Below are 24,284 nucleotides of genomic sequence, written 5' to 3' on the forward strand. Positions count from 1 at the left end.
TTATCCAACCATCTCATCCTTTGTTGTCCCCTTCTCCTCCTGCTCTCAATCTTTCCCAGCATCGGGGTCTTTTCCAATGAGTCAGCTCTTCGAATCAGGTGGCCAAAGTATTGGAGTTTCAGCTTCAACATCAGTCCTTCCAATGAACACCCAGCACTGATCTCCTTTAGGATGGACTGGTTGGATCTTCTTGTAGTCCAAGGGACTCTCAAGAGTCTTCTCCAACACCACAGTTCAAAAGCATCAATTCTCAGGCGCTCAGCTTTCTTTATAGTCCAACTCTCACATCCATACATGACCACTGGAAAAACCATAGCTTTGACTAGACAGACCTTTGTTGGCAAAGTAATGTCTCTGCTTTTTAATATACTGTCTAGGTTGGTCATAACTTTACTTCCAAGGAGTAAGTGTCTTTTAATTTCATGGCTGCAATCACCATCTACAGTGATTTTGGAGCCCAGAAAAATAAAGTTAGCCACTGTTTCCACTGTTTCCCCATCTATTTGCCATGAAGTAGGACATCACTGAATGTTTGCGGAGTAAACTGAAGTGGTCTTCCCTGGTGGTTCATCAGTAAAGAATCTGTCTGCCAGTGCAGGAGGCCTGAGTTCGATCCCTCGTTCAGTAAGATCCCCTGGAGAAGGGAATGGCAACCCACTCTAGTATTCATGCCTGGAAAATTCCACGGACAGAGGAGCCTGACAGGCTACAGTCCATGGGGTCGCAAATAGTCAGACATGACTGAACAACTAACAATATCTCAATATCTTAAATAGGAAGGAAGTGGGCAAGCACATGAATTCAGAATCTGAAAACAGTGAGGCATCAGAGAACTGCAGTTAGGGAAGTAAGAATGAAGTGTGGGAGGACTTTTTTTTTTTTTGGCTGCATCGTGTGGCATGTGGGATCTTAGTTCCCTAACCAGGGATCAAACCCATGCCCCATACAGGGGAAGCATGGAGTCTTAACCACTGGATCACCAAGAAAGTCTGTGGGAGGCTTTTTTTAGATATTCCATTAAAGAGTCTGGACCTGAATGCAAGAAAGAGCTCCTTATGAAGCCATTCATTCATTCAATACTCAACAACAAGGCACAGAGTTATTTCGACTTTGTGGGGAAGTGAAGACAGGCCTCCTAGAGAGATGGCATTGAATTAGGACAAGAGCTGTGTTTCAGTAGGTTCTCTTAGTAGGTCTAAGTTAGTGCCCTATGAGTTTGGGTGCTGCATCAGTCAGGGTTCACTAGAAAAGCAGAACCAATGGGAGATATCTATATCTATCTATATCTGTATCAAAATCTGCATCTGTGTTTAATATATGTATGTTGTTTAGTCACTAAGTCTTGTCTGACTCTTTGTGACCCATGGACTGCAGCACACCAGGCCTCCCCGTCCCTTACTATCTCCTGGAATCTGCTCAAATGTATGTCCATTGAATTGGTGATGCTATCCAACCATCTCATTCTCTGCCACCCTCTTCTCCTTTTGCCTTCAATCTTTCCCTTGGTGAAAGCACCAAGGTCGTTTTCAATGAATTGGCTGTTTGCATCAGGGGGTCAAAGCATTGGAGCTTCACTTGAGCATCGATCCTTCCAATGAGTATTTAGGGTTGATTTCCTTTAGGATTGACTGGTTTGATCTCCTTACTGTCCACGGGACTCTCAAGAGTCTTCTCCAGCACAATTCAAAAGCACCTATATATATATATAGAGAGAGAGAGACAGAGACAGAGACAGAGAGAGACTGAGATTTCGAGGAATTGGCTCATGTGATTGTCGGGGGCTGACAGGTCCAAAATCAGCAGGGAAGACTGGAGACCCAGTGAAAGGTTGATGTTGCAGCTCAAATCTGAAGGCCATCTGCTGGCAGAGTTCGCTTTTCCTCAGGGGACCTCAGTCATTACCTCTTAAGGTCTTCAACTGATTGGGTGAGGCCCACCCACATTACAGAGGGTCATCGTCTTTCCTCAGAGTCTACTGATATAAAATGTTACTCGCATCTAAAAAATATCTTCACAGCAACACCTACACTGATGTTTGACCAAATCTTGGCCCAGTCAAATTGATGCATAAAAGTAACCATCGCAGCTGCTATATTTTCTGGTGAATTAAGATTTATAACTATTGAATCTCTGCAGATTGTATCTTGCTGCATTACATAATAGCCCTCTTTGTTCCTGTGAATGCTTTCTGCCTTGAATTCTTTATGCAACATTAATTTGTCACTCTTGTTACATTTTAAATTTCAGTTTTCAAATGTAGTCCACTTTGGACCTCTGTCAACATTTTGGGTACAGTTCTTGGAAATAGCACTTAAACTGGATTTTTATTTATCTCCCCAGTCTAATGGACTTTAGATAGGAAATACAGCCCATTCATATTTCTTATGAAAGTTGATGTTCATGGTTTAAAATTTTTCATCTTTTATTATGTTTTGTTGTTACTGCTGTTTCTTTTTTCCCTTTTCTTTTTGTCTCTTTATGCATAATCTCCCAATCCTCCCAGCTTCCACTAATTAAGTCAGAAATTCTACTCAGCTCCTTGAACTTTTCCATTCCACCCCTTGCTCCCTCTTCTCCTGGGTTTTGCTAAGATCAATTCTATTTTTTCACTTCCAGGCTACACAGGTTTCCCTTACAGTATGTGGCTTATGTTTTAAGAATCCCTACTTAGCAATTATGGTACAGAATCCCAGGCATATTCAGATTAAACCATCAATTTTGCAAGGGTCACTGCTCACCACCATTTTCTGAGTTCTACTTTGGGATATAGACTCTGACTGAACTGTGTTGGTGAGAAAGAAACTTCTGTGGGTAAAAGGGATCTTCTCTGTGCCCAGCCATGTAAGGTATTTCCCTTCTTTTGCCCTGACACATGAATTTCATCACAGGAGGGAAAGTCTCAGTGTCTGACATTCAGAATCCCTAGATACTGTCCCAAAGTCACCTAGGAATATGACTCTGCTCTGATTCTCCTTCTCTTGGATGTGACTGGCTCTTTCTGGAACTCTGCAAGACTTTCTGCTTATCCTTGGAGTTGGAGACTTTATGGCATAGCTTTAGCCCCCAAGACATTTTTTTCTAGCATTTCTTTCATTACTGCTTCCCCTCAAGCTCCTTTTGGAGTACCTGTTCTTTAAATGCTGTATCTCTTAGAACTGCCTGCAAGCCTCCCATTTTCTCCCTGATGATTTTCATGTGTTTTTCCTCCACATTATGTCCCAGCTTTTTACTTTTTTTCCACCTTGACTGTTTTCTTTCTGAATTTACCTATGACTTTTAAAGTTTTTCATTCCACCTAAAGTTCTTAGGTGCTCAATCATGTCCAACTCTTTGCGACCCCACAGACTGTAGCCTGCCAGACTTTTCTGTCCATGGGGATCCCCACGCCAGAATGCTGAAGTGGGTTGCCATGCCCTTCTCCAGGGAATCTTCCCAACCCAGGGATCGAACCCAGGTCTCCCGCATTACAGGCAGATCCTTTACTATCTGAGCCACCAAGGCAGCCCATAGGCTTATGTTAAATGTTTCTGTGCTCTGACTGTAATTCATTTTCTCTCTTCCTTTCCCAGGAGGAACCGTTTAATCTGTCTTCTTCCCTCTATTTATTGGGTCCTTTCAAAGGTATGGTCCTCTACTTGATGGTGGTCTCCTAGGCAGTGGCCAGCCAGTGGGAGTGGATGACAAGCCTCTTATGTTCTTATAGACAGTGATGAATGAATTGGAAAAGTCCTGTCGAGACGCTGGAGGAGGCATCTCTGCATCCAGGCTTGCAGGTGCAAGGAGGGCTGCTGGTTCTCAAGGGGGGTCTGCAGGAGCCATTCAGGTCAGCCTCCTGACCTGAGCTGAAGGAGAGGATGGGCAGTAAGGATGAGGGCATATGTGTGTGCGTGCTCAGTTGCATCCAACTCTTTACAACCCCATAGTGAGTAGCCTGCCAGGCTCCTCTGTCCACGGCACTTTCCCGGCAAGAATTCCAAAGTGGCTTGCCATTTCCTCCTTCAAATATACTCATCTTCGGGTTAGAAATAAAAGAAACTCATTTGATTAGTTTTCAAAGAGCCTCTAAGCTCCCAACAGATAAATGAGAGAGTGAATGCTCCTCAAAATTAAGAAATATATAATGTCCAGCCTCTGAGTTACCATGGAAATGCAGATTGCAATTGCAAAGAGACCATTTTCCACTTACCATATTAGGCAAGAGTAAAAAATAAAGTAATTCCCCAAGCTAGTGTGTGCCCCTCGGAGATAAACTGGAAGCAACTTTGAGAAGCCTGTTTTAGAAAAATGTATCTATAGATGTGAAGAATCCTCTCAGAATCTAGTGATTCTGCTTCTAGGACTTTGCCCTAGTGCCTTGGCCCCCAGCCTTTTTGGCACCAGGGACCAGTTTCCTAGAAGACAATTTTTCCATGGATGGGTGGTTGGGGGGGATGGTTCAGGCAGTAATGCGAATGAAGGGGATCAATGATGAGTGGCAGATGAAGCTTTGCTTGGTTGCCCGCCGCTCACCGATACCGGTCCACGGCCTGGGGGTTGGGGACCCCCGCCCTAATGCACACACACATGCACCAACACGTGCAGTGTAATCACAGTGATTTCTGGAAACCCTCCCTTAAATATGCATAAACCATTACAAAATGTGAACAGTAATAGCCTGTGATTTTTTTTCTTCTTTCTATTTTGTGTAATCCTCCAAGTTTTCTGTAATTAGTATATTGTAAGGGGGAAAGAATTCTGTGTGACTCTGGACAAATAAACCATCTATGCCTGAGCTTCAATCTTCTCATTAGGAAAGATGAAACCAATGCCACCTGCCTCACAGGGTTATTGGGGGTGAAATGAAAAACATGTGAAAGCCCCCCAAGCTGAGCCGGGAACAAAGCAAGTGTTGTTGGATGCCTGGTTCCTTCGTCCCTCTGTGGGCCTCACAGGGTCACACGAGAAGATGGTGATTTGTTGGAAGGGGGCACCTGGGAATAAAGTGAGGGAACTGATATGAATTGCGAGGCTTTAAAAATTCCCTGAGGTAGTGTGTTCAGCAGAGAGACCTCATCTCTGGAACCATCTGGAATCTTTGCTCCCAACCTGTTGGTGACATGTTTCCAGTGGCCATTCTGAGCCACAGTCTGCAATGATAACCCTGATAACCCAGGACAGGCATCTCAGGTTGGCTGTGAGGATCAGACACAGAGCAGACACAGCCCAAGAGGTACCCCTGCCGCCAACCCGGGCCTCTCTCAGCCCCAAGGCCTGGCTTAAGAATAGACCTTTGCCCTCATCTCCAAACCACCCCTCTCAGACCCCAGGGGTAGTGTTAATCGCTCAGTCGGGTCCATCTCTTTGCGATCCCACAGACTGTAGCTCACCAGGCTCCTTTGTCCACGGAATTCTCCCGGCAAGAATACTGATGTGGGTTGTCATTTCCTCCTTCAGGCTCAGACCCCAGAGCAGGACCGAAAGAAGAGGGTTTCCAGACTGCCTCATCCTTGCACCACTCCCTGGTCTGGTAATAGATATTTTTAAACGAATCTCACAATTACTCTGTGAACGCAAACTACATTGCATTTGATCTTGTGCTTTTAAAGCAGCCTTTGGTTAAATGAGTCACATTTAATGGAATTTCCAATCCGTGCTCCTCCATTAGGGCAGCCCTCTTAGACCATCTTTGATGGGGCCGAAAATTAAGGTGTCTGGTGCATAGTAGGCACTCAACGTGACAGTTAAGATTGCAAGAGCAATGATAATAAATCTGAAGTCGGGGAGCCTGGGGCTAGAGTAGTGGGTGAAAGGTCGTCTGAGCCTCGCCCGTGGGCGTGCAGCCGGGCATAGCAACCCAGACGCCCTGTCGGTGTAGCGTGGCGTGCCAGGGTTCGGGCTGGGCCGCACTGCCCGAGTTAGCTCGGAAACTTTCGCAGTGGGCGGGCCGGACCCGCCCTCCCGGCGACCTCGAGCTTGGCCGCGCCGTGGGCCCGTAAGCAGTAGCCCGCCGAGGCGCTCTTTGATTGGCGGAGGTGCGGAGTGATTGGCAGGCAGACCGGCCGCTCAGCGGGCCGAGTCGGCGCCGCGTCCTCCGGGCCGCGTCGGGAGTGGAGGACGGCCTGCGGCCCCGCCCCGGCCCCGCCCCGGCCCCGCCCCTCCCCGCGCTGTTGGTCGCGCTCACCGGCTCCCACTGAAACCAGCACACCCCGCTTGGTCCCGACTGCTCTCCTTCGGCCCTGGTCCCTCCAGCTGCTGCCGATCAACTTTGTGGCGAGCTCGGAGGCCCAAGAGCGTCGCAGCGCCGCGTGAGGCCCACTCGCGGGCCGGTGAGTACTTCGGGGCGAGGGGCGGTCGCAGCGGGACCTGGAAAGGGAACCGAGAGCACCTGGACTGGCCGCGCGCCTTGGCCTCAGTTTCCCCATCTGAGCGGCGGACGGCTGGTACCAGTGTCCCCTGCAAGTTCCCCGGAAGTTGGAGGGCCAGGGTCCCGTGCTCTCCGCGACACTCAGGGCTTCCCCTGCCCGGGCCTGGATCGCGGCTTCCTCCCGGGGATGTGCGCCCCCTCAGCCCCAAGCCTGGGCTCCCCGGGCATCGTCGGGGCACCGCGCGCCCAGAGCACCGTCACGCCCGCGAGCCTGGCTTCGAACCCCCCCCCCCCCCCCGCCCCACCAGCGGGAAAACCGGCCTCAGAGGAAGGCGGCTGTTGGCGCTGGGGTCCTGGTGGGTGGAAGGAGGCGCCCCTGCCCCCTGCGACCCTGCATGGTTCTCGGGTTGCCCCGTCATGATGGCCCTTCCCCCGCGGCCCTCGGCTTGCTCGGTGAGACCCTGGGCTGCCCTCCGTGCCCCTGGGGCCGCTGGAAGGCGCTTGTCACCGCCCCCCGCCCCCATGAGGGCTGCTGATTGTGTGTGTTTGTATTGGGGGTCCAGGTGATCCCAGCCCTCGGGGGAGCATCAGTTTCTGCTTTGATGGAAACTTTCTGGGAAATCTGACCCACCTCTTTTAGGTGTGATGGATCTGGGACCTCTCACACCGGTGGTTGTAGTTGATGTTAAGAAATTCCGAGGAACTAACACTTATACAGTATTTGACTCTCCCAGTAGTCTTAGGGGTATGGGATTATTGGCCCATTTGACAAATGAGGAAACCAAGACTCACTGGGGTTTGATGACCTGCCCAAGACCCCACCGCGGATCAGACAGAGCCTGGTGGAAACCTGTGCCCCTCTGGGCAGGCTCTGAGAACAAGTGCCTGCCTCTCCTCACCTTGGACAGTGACCCCTGGCACTGGGCCCATTGGTAAAGGGCTTTCCCTTCTTCCGGGATCCATCACTCAGGGAGCAGTGCCCCGGGTACCCGGTGTGCTGACTGCCTCCCTCGCTGCAGCCCCAGTGAGGAAGCCACGCCAAGAGAAGCCCAAAAGTCACTCTTCCCCGCTGCCCGTCTCCAAGGGGCTGTGATTCTCACTGGTACCCCCTTGGCATCTGACGGGGATTCGGAGGAAGATTCCTTTATATTCTCACTCCCCCCAGCAGCTGGGCCTTGACTGGACACAGGAAAGGTTGCCCAGAGGCCACATCTCATCTTCTTTCCCAGGATAGAAGGAATCTGGAGGGCTCCCCACTCAGGCCACCCCTGCCCCTTGCAGACCAAGGCTGGATAGGCCTTTGGGGGCTGGTCACAGAGGGGAACCTAGTTCAGTCCCCAAAATGCCTGGACAGAGACCAAACCCTGGTCCATGATGCTGATGATGAGAGTGGTCTGGTGGAGAGGTTGCTCCGTGCTTCAGACGGCTCCGTCCTCTCCCCTAGATCCCCTCCCCAGAAAGTGGCACCCCCACCATGGCCCTGTGCCACCAGTCAGACCACATCCTGCTTCCACACCCTCTTGTTCAGTTGGGGATGCTCTTGTCTCTCCTGGCCCAGGAGCTGTCCTCAGATGCCTGCCCCGGGCCAGGCCTCCTCATTTTCCCTGGAAGGCTGCCCGGCTCCCTCCTCGATCTCCCTGGCCTGTCCCCACACAACCTGATTGGGTCTCAAACTGCCGCTGCCCTGTAGCCCGACCCTCAATTTTCCTTCTGCCTGGGACCTCAACCCCAGCACCAAGCCTGGCGCTTGTTTAGGGCCTGCCCCAGCTTCCTGGCTGTCCGTTCAGCCTCTTTTCTCCTCCCCGTGTCCTCTGCCCAGACTCAGTTTCAGGCCCCTCGCACCTTCTCCACCACGTTGCCAGCCCCTTTTCTCCTGGGCAGTCCCCCACTGAAATGCCCACATACCTCCCTTCTTCCCCCTCCTTCCCCCTTGCCTGGCTTGTACTGGCTTGTTCTGAAGGCTTGGTCCAGGCCTCTCATGGAGAATCCCCACCCTGCCCCTTTCCCATGGCTGAGGGTGGCCCCCTTCTGTGCCTGCTGCCCACCCCACCCCCCCGACCAAGTGCGCCATCCTGGTGGTTGTCTGTTTAGGTGCCATCCTTCCCATCCAGGCTGAGTTTGCAAAGGCCAGCCCTGCAGGATCCTCAGTGGGGTAGGGAGGCCCAGCACAGGTCGGGCACAGAGTCAGCCCACAGTTCATGCCTACTGACCCACCCTGGCCAGGCGGGAGCATCCCCAGCCTGATTCCCCCTTAGTCCTGTGAACTTGGCACATTGGTAGAGCTGGAATGTTCCTTGGTTTGGCTCTTAAGACTCTGGGGCAAAAATAGGTACCTGGGAATCTCCAAGGGCTTTGTGTCCTTGTCTTGAGCAATCCTGTGCCAGGCGGCTGGGCTGTCCAGGCCAGGGCAGACATCCCAGACCCTGGGAACCCCTGGACCCTCTCCCTTTGGGCTCAGTCACAGATGGGTTTCAGAGTTAACATTTTATTGTAATTCCAGAAACTTTCACATTCGTTATAGAAAATTAGGGGAATATATTTAGAAAAAAGAATAAAGCCACCTCAGTGGCTCAGTGGTATAAAGAATCTGCCTGCCAATGCAGGAGACGCAGGAGACGTGGGTTCAATCCCTGGGTTGGGAAGAGACCCTGGAGGAGGAAATGACAACCCACTCTAGTATTCTTGCCTGGGATATCCCATGGACAAAGGAGTGTGGCAAGCTGCAGTCCATGGGATCACAAAGAGCCGGACACAACTGAGCGACTGAGCACACACCTAGCCTCTTCACCCAGACATAGACAGTATTGCCATCTGTGGGAGCGGGCGAGGAGGGGCATTTCCTTCCATCTTTTCCTGCAGATGCATTTTGTTTTCATCTAAGTAGACTCAGGGCAGTATCTCATGCTGCTTTAAATCCTGCTCAACAGAGTTATACAAACACGTGCTTACCTTTAAATATTCTTAAACAAGTCGTGGCTAATGGCTGTACAGTGTGGCAGCATCTGGAGGGGCTGTGAGTTTCACACCTGCCCTCTCTGGATGGCTCTGGAATGTATGATGGACACACCTGAGAGGTGTCCTGTAAGAGCAGAGACATGGAGGTCCGCAGCTGGGTGTGGATTTGGGGTGGGTGTGAAACAGTGGGCATCCCAGGTTATTCCCCTGCAGCTGGCATCAGAGCACGTGAGCGTCTTTGAGACCTCTCCTGAGGGCTTGTTTCTGAGGTGGGGTGGTCCCCTGGGGGTCGAGAGCAGAGTGGGTTCAGCCCTTATAAGCAAGGGTTAGAGAGCTTGAGCTGAAATCCACATGCTGCCGTTCTCCACCTGTCAGTAGTCATGTGGTCCCAGCAGCCCCCTTCCGGGGGTGGCAGACCCACAACCAAGCTCCAAGCTCTGTGATTGCTGGCGTTTTTGTGTTTTGCTGGGGTAAAATTATGCCTGGGTGCTCATGTGGAAAGAATGCCAGCCACTCTGGATCTGACACAATGACAGGTTCCAAGCCACCACTCTGACCATGGGGTGGCGGTCGACCGCCCCCGCCTCCTTCCCTTGTAGGCATCGGAGGAGCCTTGGACGCGGGGTGGAGCGTGATGCTGGTGCTCTTGTTCTGTGGTTGGGATTCAGGATGCCGGGCCGGGCTGGAGGGAGGGACCTGTTTTCTTTGATCACACAGTGAGATGGGGCCGGCTCTTCTCCAGCGAGGGCTCCTTCCCCCAGGCCAGACTGCCTCAGATGTACCTTGCAAAGCATGGAGGCAGGTATTCCAAGTGAATGAGATGCCGGAAAGAAGACTGTCAGAGAAGGAAGGACCAGATACCACTGTGGGTCCCTCCACACCGGGAGAGCGTCTGTGGTCTTCTCTGTGACCCATCCATGGCAATGGGTCATTTCATTTGTTTTTAAGTGTCAAGGCCTTTGATCCACAAAGGGTTTGGCCGACTCTCAGGAAACCTGAAAATTAATCCTCTTCTGTTTGTCCATTCTCGCTAACTAGAAATTTCACTTTAAAAGTTTCATTGTGATTGTAATGTGACATGCAGGATATTTAGCCCAAGAGGCCAGGCAGAAACTACCTGTTCTCCTGAAATTTCTATTATAAGGTGTCTCTCAACTGAATGTGCCTTTGTTTTGCGCTTGGGAGAAATGGCTTTTTTTTTTTTAATGATTGATAGTTTGCAGACTGCTTTCTCTTTCTTCACACCCTTACGCCCCAGAGCACCCCTTCATAGGAGGCGTTATTCCCTCTTTACAGATGGGGAAACTGAGACCCTGTGAGGTTATGTGCTCAGTCACTCAGTTTTCCGCCTCTCTTCAACCCCATGCACTGTAGCCCGCTAAGTCCCTCTTTTCTATCGGATTTTCCAGGCAAGAATACTGGAGTGGGTTTTCATTTCCTCCTCCAGGGGATCTTCCCAAAGCAGGGATTGGACCTGCATCTCTTGCATCTCCTGCATTGGCAGGTGGGTTCTTTACCACTAAGCCACCAGGGAAGCCCTGAGTAGCTACTAATGAAAGGTAGAACTGATGTTCACTCCCTGTGTTGGCTTTTGGTGGAAAAATTGTGTCCTGCTGGTGAGGGATGGTGCTGTCCCTCCTGACCCATCCTTCCTTGTAGATGGGGAGACAGACAGGTGTGAATCCTTCTTGTCCACCTGGCAGAGAGAGGGCTCTCCAGGAGACATGCCCTGGGTGCTGAGTGGTTACCTGAGAGCAGGTGATGGAGACAGCACTCGGGGCAGAGGCAGCTGGGAAACTCCCAGAAGAGGGCGAGTTGGGCCCTTGACTTGAACAAAGAGTAGGATTGGTCCTGGGGCAGCGGGCATTTCCAGGAATAGGGGGACTTGGAGAGCTGAGGCGTGGGGGGTTACAGAACCACACATTTGGGAGTGAGTGATGGAGGAAGAGAAGGCATGGTAGGGGTCGGATAGCAAAGGCAGGTGGGCAGATTTTGAGAGGCCTGTTTCAGAAACGAGGTCTTTCTGAATGAGAGGTTCTGTGGTTTTCAATTCTAGCTCCAAGACTGAGCTGCAAGGCCTTGGGTAGGGATCTCACATTTCTGGAGCCGAGGTTGCTGTCTGTGAAAGGGGGTGAGCGTGGAAGGACAGGTTATCTCTCCATCCACTGCAGCAGGGCAAACAGCAGGACCCTCCTCCTGGGCCAGCCCTCACCCCGCACCCCCAGGAGAAATCGGTGGGAATTGCTGAGAAGGGCACATTCCAGACATGCTTGTTGCGTTGTTAGTAGTGACAGAGGATCCCTGGTGTAAGTCTGCCCTCTGAAGGCCAGCTGCCCTCTGCCACTCCAGAAAGGTGGCCCTTGATTCCAGAGCAGTGGGAGCCACAGGAGATGGTGAGGTCAGACGTGACTCCACGTAGCTTGTCTCGGATCGGCCGGGGACCCGCACAGCTGTGTCCTGTCTGTCTGCCGAATCCGTGGCTGACTTTCCCCGCCCCCCTGCAGCTGGCCGCCTGCCCACTGGGCCTGCCTGCCCGTCTACCCAGATGATGGATTTCACAAAAGTTGCCTCTTTGTTTGGTTCCCGGAAGCCTGGCGTTCGGGAACAGCACCGAGCCCTGCACTGGTTTCCAAGCAGAGATCCGTGTGGCTTGATGCGCTTTTGGTTCGCAGCCAAGGGGATGTTTTAAAATAAGGGCTCCATCCCTCCGAGGGAGCCCTGCCCAGATTGAAATCTCCAGGGTCCTTTGGTGGATGCAGGTCCAGTCTCTGGGATGCAGCCGTAGCTGGGAATGGTGCAGATATGGATGTGTAGCCCCGGGGAAGTGGTGTGGCCCCTGGGGCCTCCTCTGACTCTTCCGGTGACGGCGGTCCCTAGGCACGCGTTAGATACCCACGCCTGTAGGCTCAGGGGAGCCGAGCTGGGCACTTTGGATACCTGGGAAACTGGCCCTTCTGGTCTCTGATTTCATGTAGTCCTCACAGTACCCCCATTTACAATTGAGGAAACTGAGGGGCAGAGAGGAACGTGGCCCGCTCAGGACTCCAGAGCTGGCAGGCACAGTGGCTGTGATGGGTTAGTCTGGGAGCCGGATTCCTCACCCCCGGCCTTTCCCCGCTCTGCTCTCATTTCTTCATCTCAGCGAAGAGGGTGGACGTGGCCTTGAGGCTGGGGTGGGGGCCGTGGGATCCTAGGGGATCCCCGGCACAGTGCACGTGGTCCTGTCTGCTTCAGCGTCTGTGTCCACGGAAGCCCACCGCCGGTCCCCAGGGCCCCGGTCTGGGGTCCTGGGGCTGGGGCAGGCCTGGAGCTCTCAGCCTCATAGTCTGGGGCTTGTGGTCACCCCCAGTTGTGTCATTGGTGATTTTTGCCTTGTTTCTAAACAGTCGGTATTGACTAATCGAGCCCTTTGCCCCCGTTGGTCATCGGATCTCTATGCTTGCCAATTTGTTCCCGTCATCGGTTCCGACACACCAGCCCCTCGGTTTCCATCACCCACGTCTAGCATGGGCTCATATCCGGTGCTGTCAGGCTCGCTGAGTTGTGTCTTGGGGTTCAGGCCTGGTGTGGAGGGCTTTGGAGTTGCCCAGGCCTGACCACATCCTGCTCCAGGGGCTGTGTTCCCCCCGCACCTGTCTTCCACCCCCTCTTCCTCTCCCCCTTTCCCTCCCTCCCTCTGCTCCTCATGTTTATGTTTTTTAAAATATTTTATTATTCATTTATTTGGCTGCACCAGGTCTTTACTGAGGCATGAAGGATAATTTTGTTGCAGCGTGTGGGATCTAATTCCCTGACCAGGGATCGAACCTGGGCCGCCTGCATTGGGAGCTCAGAGTTTTAACCACTGGACCACCAGGGAAGTCCCTCTCAAGTTTATTTTAAACTTTCACTTTGTGCCAGTGTATTCTTTTCCTAGGGCTCTAATAGGAAATTGACAGAAACTTGGTGGTTTTAAAGAACAGAAATTTTTTATCTCGCAGCTCTGGAGGCAGAAGTCCGCGATCAGGATGTCGGCAGGGTTGGTTGTCCAGGGGGACTCTGTGGGAGAGTCCATTCTTGTCTTTCCTGACTTAGGGTGTTGGTGTCCCTGGGCCTGCAGCCACGTCTCCCATCTTTGCCTCCTCCTCCACGTGGCATCCTCCTCTCTGTCTGTGTGTTACCTTCTTATAAGAACCCCGGTCCTTGGATTAGGGCCCACCCTAAGCCAGAATGCTCTCTTGTCAAGATCCTTGATTGTAATCTGCAAAGACCCCCGTCTTCCAATTAAGGTCCCCTGCACAGATTTTGGGTGGACAGACTGGGAGACCAGCTTCATTCCAGCGCAGCCAGACGCTGTGCCCAGGGCTCCGTGTGGACCATCTCACTGAATCCTCCTGACCTTCCACATCCCCATTTCTCAGATGAGCATACCCGAGGCCCGGGACTCAAGGCCTGGAGACTGAGGGCCCAGCTCATGGCTGCTGTGGGACCTGCCGAGCCAGTGGGTCTTGAGTGAGTTTCCTCCCTCCGTTTCCTCATCTGTGAAATGGAAGTGTCTTTGGGGGAGCTGTCGAGAGGTTGAGTGAGATCACATGGAATGCTGGGCAGCGCCCACCCTGTTTTCCCTTTGCCGTCTCGTCTCTCCACCAAAAGCTAGAGGCCAGGGCAGCCTGGGCTTGACTGGCTTCATGTGTTTGACCCCCTGGTTTTTCTCACCTCAGGATGGCTTCCAGCGCCCCTCCTCCGAGCCCCTCTGTCCCCCAGCCTCTGCCGCCACTGCAGCCCCAGGCCCGCTCACGGCTCAATGCCACCACCTCGGTGGAGCAGGAGATCAGCGGGGTGCCCCCCGCTCCTGGACCCCAAGTTGGACCTGGATCAGATGGGAGAGACCCAGCCGCCCCGGCTATACCCCAGGCCTCGCGGGCCAGGAGCCGAGAGAGGATGGATGGAACAGGTAAGGGACGGGGCCTGGGATGCCGAACTGTCCTCCCCTGGGGGGTGGTATTCTGTAGGCAGCGTAGACACCTGGGTCCTGGCACGTGGTCCAGATACCCCTGCAAGGTTCCTTCCACAGGTGGGAGTCCCCTGAAGTCAGGGGCCCAACCACTCCACCCAGGCCTGTCGACTCCCACCTCCCATCAGGATTTGCTCCCAAGTTCACAGACTTGGGCTGCAGCAGATGTCGTGTTTCTTTCCTTTATTTATCATCGAATGCACCAGCTCCCACCTGCTCAGGGACTCGGCAGGTGGTCTGCACCAGGCACTGTGTGGTGGGAGATGGTGGGAGGCAGGCTTCCCTCTGGTCCCCCCCCCAGCACTCGGGGCTGCCCACATCATCATCCCTTGTCCACTGTGGCCACTTCTCAGGTGGCCATTCGGTCAGGTCGCTCTGCCTGGTCTGGGGGCCCCATGTGGCCACTCCCCTTGGAGGCCGGCTGACACCCTGGAATTCACCTGGGCCCCTGGCCTAGGTCCCCGCTGCCCTCTGGACCACTGTCCTCCATGCCCAGGCCCGGTGCCCCGCAGGTTTCCAGTCTGCCCCAGGAAGCACTTCTCAGGGGCCGAGATGAGACAGCCTGAGGCCCCAGGTGGGCTGGGACCGCTGGTTGTCGTGCCGGCCGCCTCATTGACACCGGGGGAGGGTTGCCGGGGTTTGGTCGGTCCACCTGCTGCTCACTGAGCACGGCCTCCTGCCAGCCTGAGCGTCATCGGTGGCACAGGTGAGCCCTGCCTCTGAGGGGTCCACAGTCTCGTGGAAGCACGGGGCCTGGGGAGCACAGAGGTGGCCCTGGCCGGGCTGGGGAGGGAGCTGGGCGCCTGCCTTGGGAAGAGACGATGCCTGAGCAAGTTGGAGCCTGCGGGGGGAGACAGCACAGCACGGGCAAGGGCCAGACGGAAGAACTGACCTCGCCTGAGGTGGGCTTGGCCTGGAGAGAGCCCCGGACCGCCCAGGTCACCGGGTGGAAGGAACGGGCAAGGGCCAGACGGAAGAACTGACCTCGCCTGGGGTGGGCTTGGCCTGGAGAGAGCCCCGGACCGCCCAGGTCACCGGGTGGAAGGAAGGAGGGAGGGATCGGAGTGGTGATGCTCATGTGTCAGGCTTGCAGTTGAGCTACAGCAGGAGTGAGCCGGGTCAGGACCAGGCAGCAGGCCATCACAGGAGCTGTCCTGAAAGGTTCTCTTGCGCTTCGGGGGCTGTTATAGGTAAAAAGCCTCAAGCCTTGCTATGAGTTTCATAAAAGCAAGGATCTCTGGGTCTCCAGCTGTGATGTTTGGGAAAAATATAGCTGGCATCAACATTACTTTTTCTAATAACCCACGCAGTGCTTCTCAGTATGTCTGTCTTATACTCACAGTGACCAACCCTGTGAAATAGGGACCTTGGCTTCCACTGTAGGTACAGTGATCAAAACAGAGCCCGCTGGGGACACAAGCTCCAGGGGTGGTGAAAGCCTCACGGCTTCTCTTCGTGGCTCACCACCTGTTAGACTTTCTGACCTCTGCCCACAGTAAGAAATACATGTACCGTAGTCATAACCTGGCGCCCACGCCCATGTGCCTGCATGCATACAACACACACACGCACATGCACATGCAGTGGGAATGGAAATTTCCAAAGCAATACTTGCCTTTACTGTGTGCCTGGCTGTCTGGTAAGTCTCCATGCTCTTGCTTTTATGTGCAAACAAATGCTGCTTTGGGCAGTTCAGTTGGTTCTGTGACCTGGGTTGACGTCTGCAGTTTGAAAACTGCTCTCTGGTTTGGCGCCAGTGCTGGTTTCCTGCCCCCCCCGGCCGGGACGCCGGAGCACACGTCTCTCCATAGGAGCTGTTTATGTATGGAGCATCCAGGCCCACGAGGTGGTACAGGAAGGGCAGAGACAGCCGGGGTGGGAGGCTTGGCTGGGCTATCGACCTTGAGCTGTATGCCCTCCAGGGAGTCAGGAGGCCTCGCTGAGACGGTTTCTGTAAAGCAGAGCAGCCATGTGGAGCCTGCATGCTGGGACCTCGTGCTCATCAGCCCGGCGTGTGGGACGCGGTGCTGAGTCAAGGCCTCTGGTCCCTTAGGTGCCTGGGTGGTGGTGCGGGGGAGCGGGTCCGTGCCTCGAGCTGCAGAACCTGATGTGCTGCGTGGGTGTCTTCAAGCCTCCTCCCCCCCACCCCTCCCTCTTCAGACCCCTCCTGGGGTGTCACCATGCATGTTGAGATATCTGTCCAGTTTTAGGGCCCCACCCAGTCCCTCTTGGGTGACCGGCCTTAACCTTGGCTTCGGGCCCAGTGTGTCTGCACGCAGGGGCTTCGTGTGAGTGTCAGGCTTTTCTCTCCCCCGGGAGGCTTGTGCTGCCGACTGTGCGTGTGTGCACACGTGCATCTGCTTTCTCGTGTCTTGCACCACCGCAAGGGAAGATGCCGTGACTTTTGTGGTCACAGGGTCCTCCTCTCCCCCAGGAGCTCTGTGTGAATTAAGGGGGCCCCAGCCCCACCCCGCCCCTTCTTCTGCTCACTCAGCCTTGTCGTTTCGTTTTTCCCCTTGAGAAGCTGGCTGCCTGAGGTGACCACCCCCAGCTCAGCACCACCCCTGCTCCGTGCAGAGGTCCCAGACCCGTGGTGGTGACACCTGCCAGGTGCTCTGTGGACCGGAGGCTTTACGTGACCCCATATGGCAGCCCCAGAGGGAGGTTCTGTCCTTGTCCCCATTTAGAGACCAGGAAACTGAGCCCCTGACTTCCCAGAGTGGCCAGCATTGGTGATGATGGGTACGGGGGTGACCCCAGTCTCCTGTCCCATGAGGCCCCCTGCCCCCAGCGGAGCTGCAGGGACCTCTGGACTCTGGAGGGTGAACCAAGTCTGAACCCCCTGTGCAATCGTGCTGGACCAGTGCCCACATTACCCTAGAAACACACCCACTGGGCCCTTCTGAGCTCCGCATCTCCTTCAGAGATCTCTGCTTTGTATCCAAGGCCTTCGGGCAGACCCGGGCCTGATCTGGAATCTCGGTCCAGCCGCAACCACCCCGCAGCTGCAGGGCATGGAGACCAGGGCTGGAAACATGCTCGGTTTCAATCTGGGTGAAGCGAAACAGCCTCAGAGGACAGACCGAGTCAAGACTGCCGGTTTCAGATAAGGAGAGTCAGGAAACAAATGTGGTCTCCGTTGGCTTCTGTCCCCAAGGGGAGGGGCGGAGAGTACTGAGCGAGTTCTGGGCAGGTTGGCAGCCTTGGCTCCCGACCCCACACGTCTGGGCTGTGCTGCGTCCCTCTCCTGTGCCGTCACCATCGCGGAATTGAACACAGCAGACCCCGCCCTGCCAGCCCTGCACAGCCCAGAGATCATCCACCCAGGGAGGGATTGGGGTTAGTTTTAATTAACTCCCCTGTTCACCTAGCAAAGTTCTGCTAAGCATCAGTCAAGTACCAGTAAATAACAACAAGAGGAAGATGACATAGCACTTTCCAGGCTAGGCATCACCTGTGGTGCTTTTCTACGTTAACTCACTTCTCCAGCCACATCCAGTTCGGTTCCATTCAGTCGCTCAGTCATGTCCGACTCTTTGTGACCCCACGGACTGCAGCACGCTAGGCCATCCCGTCCATCACCAACTCCCGGAGTCTACTCAAACTCATGTCCATTGAGTCGGTGATGCCATCCAACCACCTCATCCTCTGTCGTCCCCTTCTCCCACCCTCAATCTTTCCCAGCATCAGGGTCTTTTCCAATGAGTCAGTTCTTTGCATCAGGTGGCCAAAGTATTGGAGTTTCAGATTCATCATCAGTCCTTCTGATGAATATTTGGGACTGATTTCCTTTAGGATTGACTGGTTTGACCTTGTTGCAGTCCAAGGGGCTCTCAGGAGTCTTCTCCAACACCACAGTTCAAAAGCATCAATTCTTTGGTGCTCAGCTTTCTTTATAGTCCAACTCTCACATCCATACATGACCACTGGAAAAACCAGAGCTTTGACTAGACGGACCTTTGTTGGCAAAGTAATGTCTCTGCTTTTTAACATGCTGTCTAGGTTGGTCATAGCTTTTCTTCCAAGGAGCAAGCATCAGGGGTTAAGTAGAGGACCCCAGGCTGCCAGCCGGTGAGGGGTCAAGTCGAGATGGAACACAGTCTGCGAGTCTGTGCTCAGCCTCCGTGATGGCCTCCCGTGGCGGCAGTGACCACAGATGGAGCTCTGGAGTCCCCGGGGCCCTGGGCCTGCCTCCTGCATCGCGGCTCAGAGCAGCAGGGATGGCCGGGATTGGAGCGCAGGCTGGTCTTCAGACTTGGGGGTGAACGCTCAAGGGGAGAGAGAGACAGAGGAACCAAGTAACTCTGTCCTCAGTGGGGAGCGCCAGGCAGGGGCCACGGCGCCCTATCTACTGACGTCAGTGGGTTGCAGGGTTCACAGGCTCTCAGGAGTGTGAAGTCTACAAAGCCTCAAAGTTCTGAGTGTGGGGCTGGCACTTGTTTAGGTGGCTGCAGGGCTGCAGACAGGAATGGTGGCTGGAACCCCTGGTGGGGGGTTCCATTTGCCAGGAAGCATTCACCCCGGTGCTAACTGAGGGCCTGCCCAGCGGGTGCAGGAGACAGTGGGCAGGGCCTTCAGGAGGGAGACCCCAGTTCAGTGAAGGGAGCCCCAAACGGTGCAAGACATACAGGAAATGAAGGGCTCCAAGGTTGATGGCTCTGGGCAGCAGTTGGATGTGGGGGTCACGAGGTCAGAGAGTCTCAAGTAGGGCCTCGAGGGTCAGGGTAAGGAGAATGGGTGTTCTGGGGAGCGTTAAAGCCTTTAAATGAGAGGAGCAGCGTGATTTCTGTTATATGGAGGTGACTGTGGACAACCGTGGGAGTCGAGGCCAGTGAGGCAAGGCAGGGCAGTGGGTGGACTGGGCTTCAGGGGAGTTAGACTGATTCCAGGCCTCTGGCTGGAGCCATCAGGTGGGCCTGGGGGGGTGGGCAGGCAGTTTCGCAGTGGGGTTCAGAGCTGGATGGCGGGAATGGGCCCCGAGGAAGGCCAGGAGGTGATGGAGTGAGGGGGTGGATGCAATGCGCTGTGTCCCTGCTGCCCTGGGGACAAGTCACAGCCATAAACACTCAGCTTCTCCTTGTCTGGTGGAGGTGCTGGCTGGATGATCTCAGGAGCTCTGTACCTGGATTATTTATCCTGACTCTGACAGAAGCCCTGGTCTGGCTGGTTGCCGTAGCATCCTTGTGACCCCCTCACTCTAAGGTGTCCTGTCGTGAGGACAGTTGGCTGGGGCAGTGAGGCTCTCTCAGGTCTGGTGGCTTCCTGAGACCTCAGGAAACTTGTCAGTGTGTCCTTCATCCCTTACCTTTCCCCTCCTCTTTGTATTCCGAGTCTTGGGCGTCACCTCCTCTGAAAAGCCTCTCCCATCAGGATTGATGACTCCCGGCACCTCCATAGATTCCCCTGAGCCTGCACTGTTGGACTGTGGCTGTCCTTGCTGGGCCCCTGGGTGGGTAGGGAGAGCGGAGGTTCCTATGTCTTTCAGCTCAATGCCCTTGGCTCCCGGCACCCAGACCGGTCCAGGGCCGGTGCTCGGTAAATGTCTGCTGGGTGAGTGATGAGGGGCGAGGTCCATGACTCCCGCTTGGGCCCACTGGGACCCCCCTGGCTGGGACCTCCACCTTAGAGCTCAGCCAGGCCCCTGGGAGAGACAGGGTCGCAAGGCTTGTCCTTGCTGTGTGTTCATGAGAACCAGGGTCAGCATCTCGAAGCTGATGGGGCACCCCCGGATGCAGGGTGACCCAGCTGCCCACAGTGATAAGAAGGACACACGGGATGCCCTTGGGTTCTTGTCACCTTTCCCTCGGTTCAGCCCATGCGGCGGGCGTCAGGAGAGGACTGGGGACTCTGGGAGGCCAAGGCCTTGCCCTGGGGCCAGCGAGAAAGGATACAGAAGGGCAGTAGCCCCGAGAGATGGGAGCGTAACAGTCACTCACTGCGTGTTTCAGATTGTGCTCTTCTTCTCAGAGCCTTTGGCATGCATTCAGCAATTTATTTATTTATTTTTTTTTAAAATTTTTTTATTTTTCAGTGGGTTTTGTTATACATTGATGTGAATCAGCCATAGAGTTACACGAATTCCCCATCCCGGTCTCCCATCCCACCCCCCTCTCCACCCGATTCCTCTGGATCTTCCCAGCCCAACAGGCCCGAGCACTTGATACATGCTGTTCTTTCGAAACTTCCCACCCTCCCCTTCTCCCACAGAGTTCAAAAGTCTGTTCTGTACTTCTGCGTCTCTTCTTCTGCCCTAACATTCAGCAATTTAAACAATGCGCTCCAGCCAATCTGGATTGCAGCGGCTGGGTGAAACTGGAAGCCAGCTTCTCTCTCTTGCTCCCAGCCGGCTCCGGGAGAACTTGGTGGGCATCAAGGGGCTGGCAGAGCCCTCAGGGCTGCTGGGAGGGGGTGCCTGAGGCTCCCCAGCCTACAGGCCCAGGGTGGTCCTGAAGAGTGGGAACGTTTGACTTGCTCAGTACTCATCCTTGTCCATTTCTGCTTAGAACCTGCTCAGATCAGGAAGGTGAGCCTGGCAGTTCAATTCCCAGGCCACACGTGTTCCAGGCGCTGTGCGAGGATTTGGGGAGACAGAGCTGGAGACCTTCCCTTGTCGGTCCCCCATCCATTCATCCCTCTGTCTGTCCAGCATTTGCTGATCTGTGTCCTGCCACGGGGGATGGAGATGGGCCAGACCTGCTGGACACAGATCGTCTCCATTAAAGGCATGTGGGGCCATGAGAGACGCAGGAAAATGGAGATGGACTGAGCCGGGGGAGGGGACAATTTCCGGGGCTCTCCTTTCATTTCATAGCAAAATGTCAGGCTATGAATAACTTCTGTGGAAAATTAATCATGGACAGAATAATCTTTTTAGCCAATAGGTCTATGCTTGAATCTTCCATGACCTTGGACTTGTGATTTCAGTGGATCAGGAAAAGAGCTGTGAACTCGCAGGAGGTACCTGGTGTTGAACTGGGACACGCGGCCTCAGTGATCCAGGGAGGCCCTGGGTCAGCAGAGAGAGGAAGGGCATGGAGTGGGGAAGGGGACGAACCCTGAGAACACCCAGCTCTGGACCGGCACCTAATCCCAAGTGTCCCATTCTTCACTAACAGTCCTACCGGCTGGATATTGACGACAGGATTGGAAATGAGTCTCAAACAGTCACACAACACTTTGATGCTGTCAACTGAAAAAAAAAAAAAAATACAGCCTAAAAGTTGAGAATTATGTTTTATTTGGTGGACAAAATTGAAGACTTAACCCTGGAACACAGCCTCTCAGATCTCAGATTGCACAGAAATACTGCTCACAGGAGACAAGGGAGGAGCCAGGATGCACAGGAGTTTTTGCAACAAAGATCAGGTAGTCAGAACATCAATAGAGTACTGTTAATTAAAGAAAACCAGATATCTTGAGTTAGGGAATTTAGTGCTTTTCTGTGTACGCGGAAGATGCAGGAGTCTGGGCTCACGGAAATCATTCCTTTGATCTGCCCCTCAGCCCTCTGAGGTCAGTATCCTGTGCTTTCTCATCTTGTCTCCCCAGAGCGCATGGCAGGAGGGACTGCCACATCCTTTGTTCACTGAGAGATGCTCCATCACTCAGTCGGACCTGACTCTTTGTGACCCCATGGACTATAGTCCCCTGGGCTCCTCTGTCCATGGAATTTTCCAGGCAAGAACACTGGAGTGGGTTGCCATTCCCTTCTCCAGTTTACCGATAGGGTAGCAATGTTCTTTCACTTCTAAGGCTCAGAGTGCTAAAGGCAGATTCACACTCGGGTCAGATTTCTCTAACCCCGCACACCCTCCTTCCCTGCCCTCCTCTTTGTTCTCTTAGTCTGAGCCCTTGGCCGGAAAGTGCATTCCAGGCCCGGCAGAGAGTGTGACAGCAGCCAGAAGGGAGAGCTGACCTTGATGACTAAGATGCACCGAGGTCCGGGGCGACTGGGCTGGGGAGGGTGTCCTGGGCCCAGGGCTTCGGTGAGGAGGCTCAGCAGGGGGAACTCTACAAGGGGCGGGTATCATCATGTTTGCACGCCGTCCACCAAGAGGGGTGTGGTGCAGGGGCCTGACCTGAGTCTCAGGGAGAATCTTCCCCTTTGAGCCACCCCCAGCACCCTCTCCCGCTCCCGCGTGCTCCAAACTGGACGCGACCGCTCTGCCTTTGATCTTCAGAGCTGTGTCACCGTAGGCCCTGCCCTGCTGCCTCCCAACCGGGCCCCTGGGTGTGTAGACTCAGTCACCCTGCACAGAGGGGCTAACTCTGAGCCTGGTGGACGGAGCTGGTCCTGGGAGAGGTCTGGAGGAACGGATCGGGATGGCTAGACATCCAGCACTGTTCCTAGGGACGGCTCTTATTTCCCTGCGTTCTTTTTTTTGTTTTTTTTTTTTGCATTTTTTGCATTTTTTTTCATCTATTTTTATTAGTTGGAGGCTAATTACTTTACAGTATTGTAGTGATTTTTGCCATACGTTGACATGAATCAGCCATGGATTTACATGTGCTCCCCATCCCGATCCCCCCTCCCACCTCCCTCCCCATCCCATCCCTCTAGGTCTTCCCAGTGCACCAGCCCCGAGCACTTGTCTCATGCATCCAACCTGGGCTGGTGATCTGTTTCACTCTTGATAGTATACTTGTTTCAGTGCTATCCTCTCAGAACATCCCACCCTCACCTATCTTACTCAAACTTTTCCAGAAAATTGCAGAAGAAGGCAAACTTCCAAATTCATTCTATGAGGCCACCATCACCCTAATACCAAAACCAGACAAAGATGCCACAAAAAAAGAAAACTACAGACCAATATCACTGATGAACATAGATGCAAAAATCCTTAACAAAATTCTAGCAAACAGAATCCAACAACATATTAAAAAGATTATACATCATGACCAAGTGGGCTTTATCCCAGGAATGCAAGGATTCTTTAATATCTGCAAATCAATCAATGTAATACACCACATTAACAAATTGAAAGATAAAAACCATATGATTATCTCAATAGATGCAGAAAAAGCCTTTGACAAAATTCAACATCCATTTATGATAGAAACTCTCCCTGAATTCTGCCTTCTGTTTCCAGAAGTGTCTAGATATCGAGAGTCTGTTAACCCCAGATAAGCAGCTGCTAAGATGGGAGTTGACCGTGGGTGGAGGCAAGTTGTAGTGTCCAGGATAGGTCCCCTGTATTGGTTACTTAAACCAGAAAAATGTACTGGTGAAAAGTGATTTAAAAAAAAAACAACACTTTTTGTTATACTATGCACTGCAGGAGAGGTTGTAGTGAAATCAGTGGTTACATGATGCTTTTGTAACTTAAGATAACGTTTTACGAAGTAAATATTGCACGAGTTATGTGATATTTGGACCCTTGGATCAAGTAATCCACCTGAAGAACCCATACCAGGAGAATGCCCCCCAAATAAAAATACACGCACAAAAAAAGGGCTTCTGTCGTGAGTGGCACACGTAGGGCAGCTCGTTTGCTCTACGTGCGGAATTGACATCAAGAGATTTCGGAAGCATAATTTTTGCTAATAGGGCAGCTGGTGATCGTTGGTCCTGGCGCCCCCACAAAAAAGAAAAAAAAAATACATGCACAGATTGGTTTGTGGCATCATTTTATAAAATTAGGGAGTCTAGGAATAATCTAAAGGTCTGATGGAGAGGAGAGGCCCAGAGGCCCTGAGTGTCCCCTCAGTGGGATTTCTGAGACACTGAAGTGGTACGTCTCATGAGCCACGTGCAAAGTTGGTTGTGATTCAATATTGCAAATATATATGTGTATATTTCAAAATGTATGTACTGTGATTATGACTTCCCAAAGTCAATCGTGTGTAGATGACTGTCTTGGAAAACATAGATTTGGTTTGTTTATTGGGATGCTTGGCATTAGGGTGCAGGTTCTTTAAATCATTAAATAAGGAACCTCAGGAGCTTTCATTCCATCTCTTGCATCTTTCTAGAGCCCTGTTCAAACCTGAGAT

At 53.2% G+C, this 24,284-nt stretch overlaps 1 protein-coding gene and 1 non-coding gene across 3 annotated transcripts in view; both read left to right on the forward strand.

The window, feature by feature from the left end:
• Positions 1 to 24,284, forward strand: part of WFS1 (wolframin ER transmembrane glycoprotein) — a 50,234-nt gene that overhangs the window by 11,325 nt on the left and 14,625 nt on the right. The window contains exons 1-2 of one of the 2 annotated variants that reach the window (XM_065914475.1): positions 6,160 to 6,305; positions 13,999 to 14,231. In XM_065914475.1, coding sequence (XP_065770547.1) covers positions 14,000 to 14,231 — 232 coding nt within the window. In that variant the 5' untranslated portion in view covers positions 6,160 to 6,305; position 13,999. Of the gene's footprint in view, positions 1 to 6,159; positions 6,306 to 13,998; positions 14,232 to 24,284 lie in introns of those variants that run through there. The other variant, XM_065914476.1, reaches the window with a different exon arrangement.
• On the forward strand, positions 23,738 to 23,870 carry LOC136153134 (U11 spliceosomal RNA). Its single transcript, XR_010660368.1, has one exon. It is a non-coding gene; the product is annotated as a U11 spliceosomal RNA (small nuclear RNA).

This window comes from Muntiacus reevesi, chromosome 22 (assembly GCF_963930625.1).
Source record: "Muntiacus reevesi chromosome 22, mMunRee1.1, whole genome shotgun sequence".
NCBI classification, from domain to species: domain Eukaryota; kingdom Metazoa; phylum Chordata; class Mammalia; order Artiodactyla; family Cervidae; genus Muntiacus; species Muntiacus reevesi.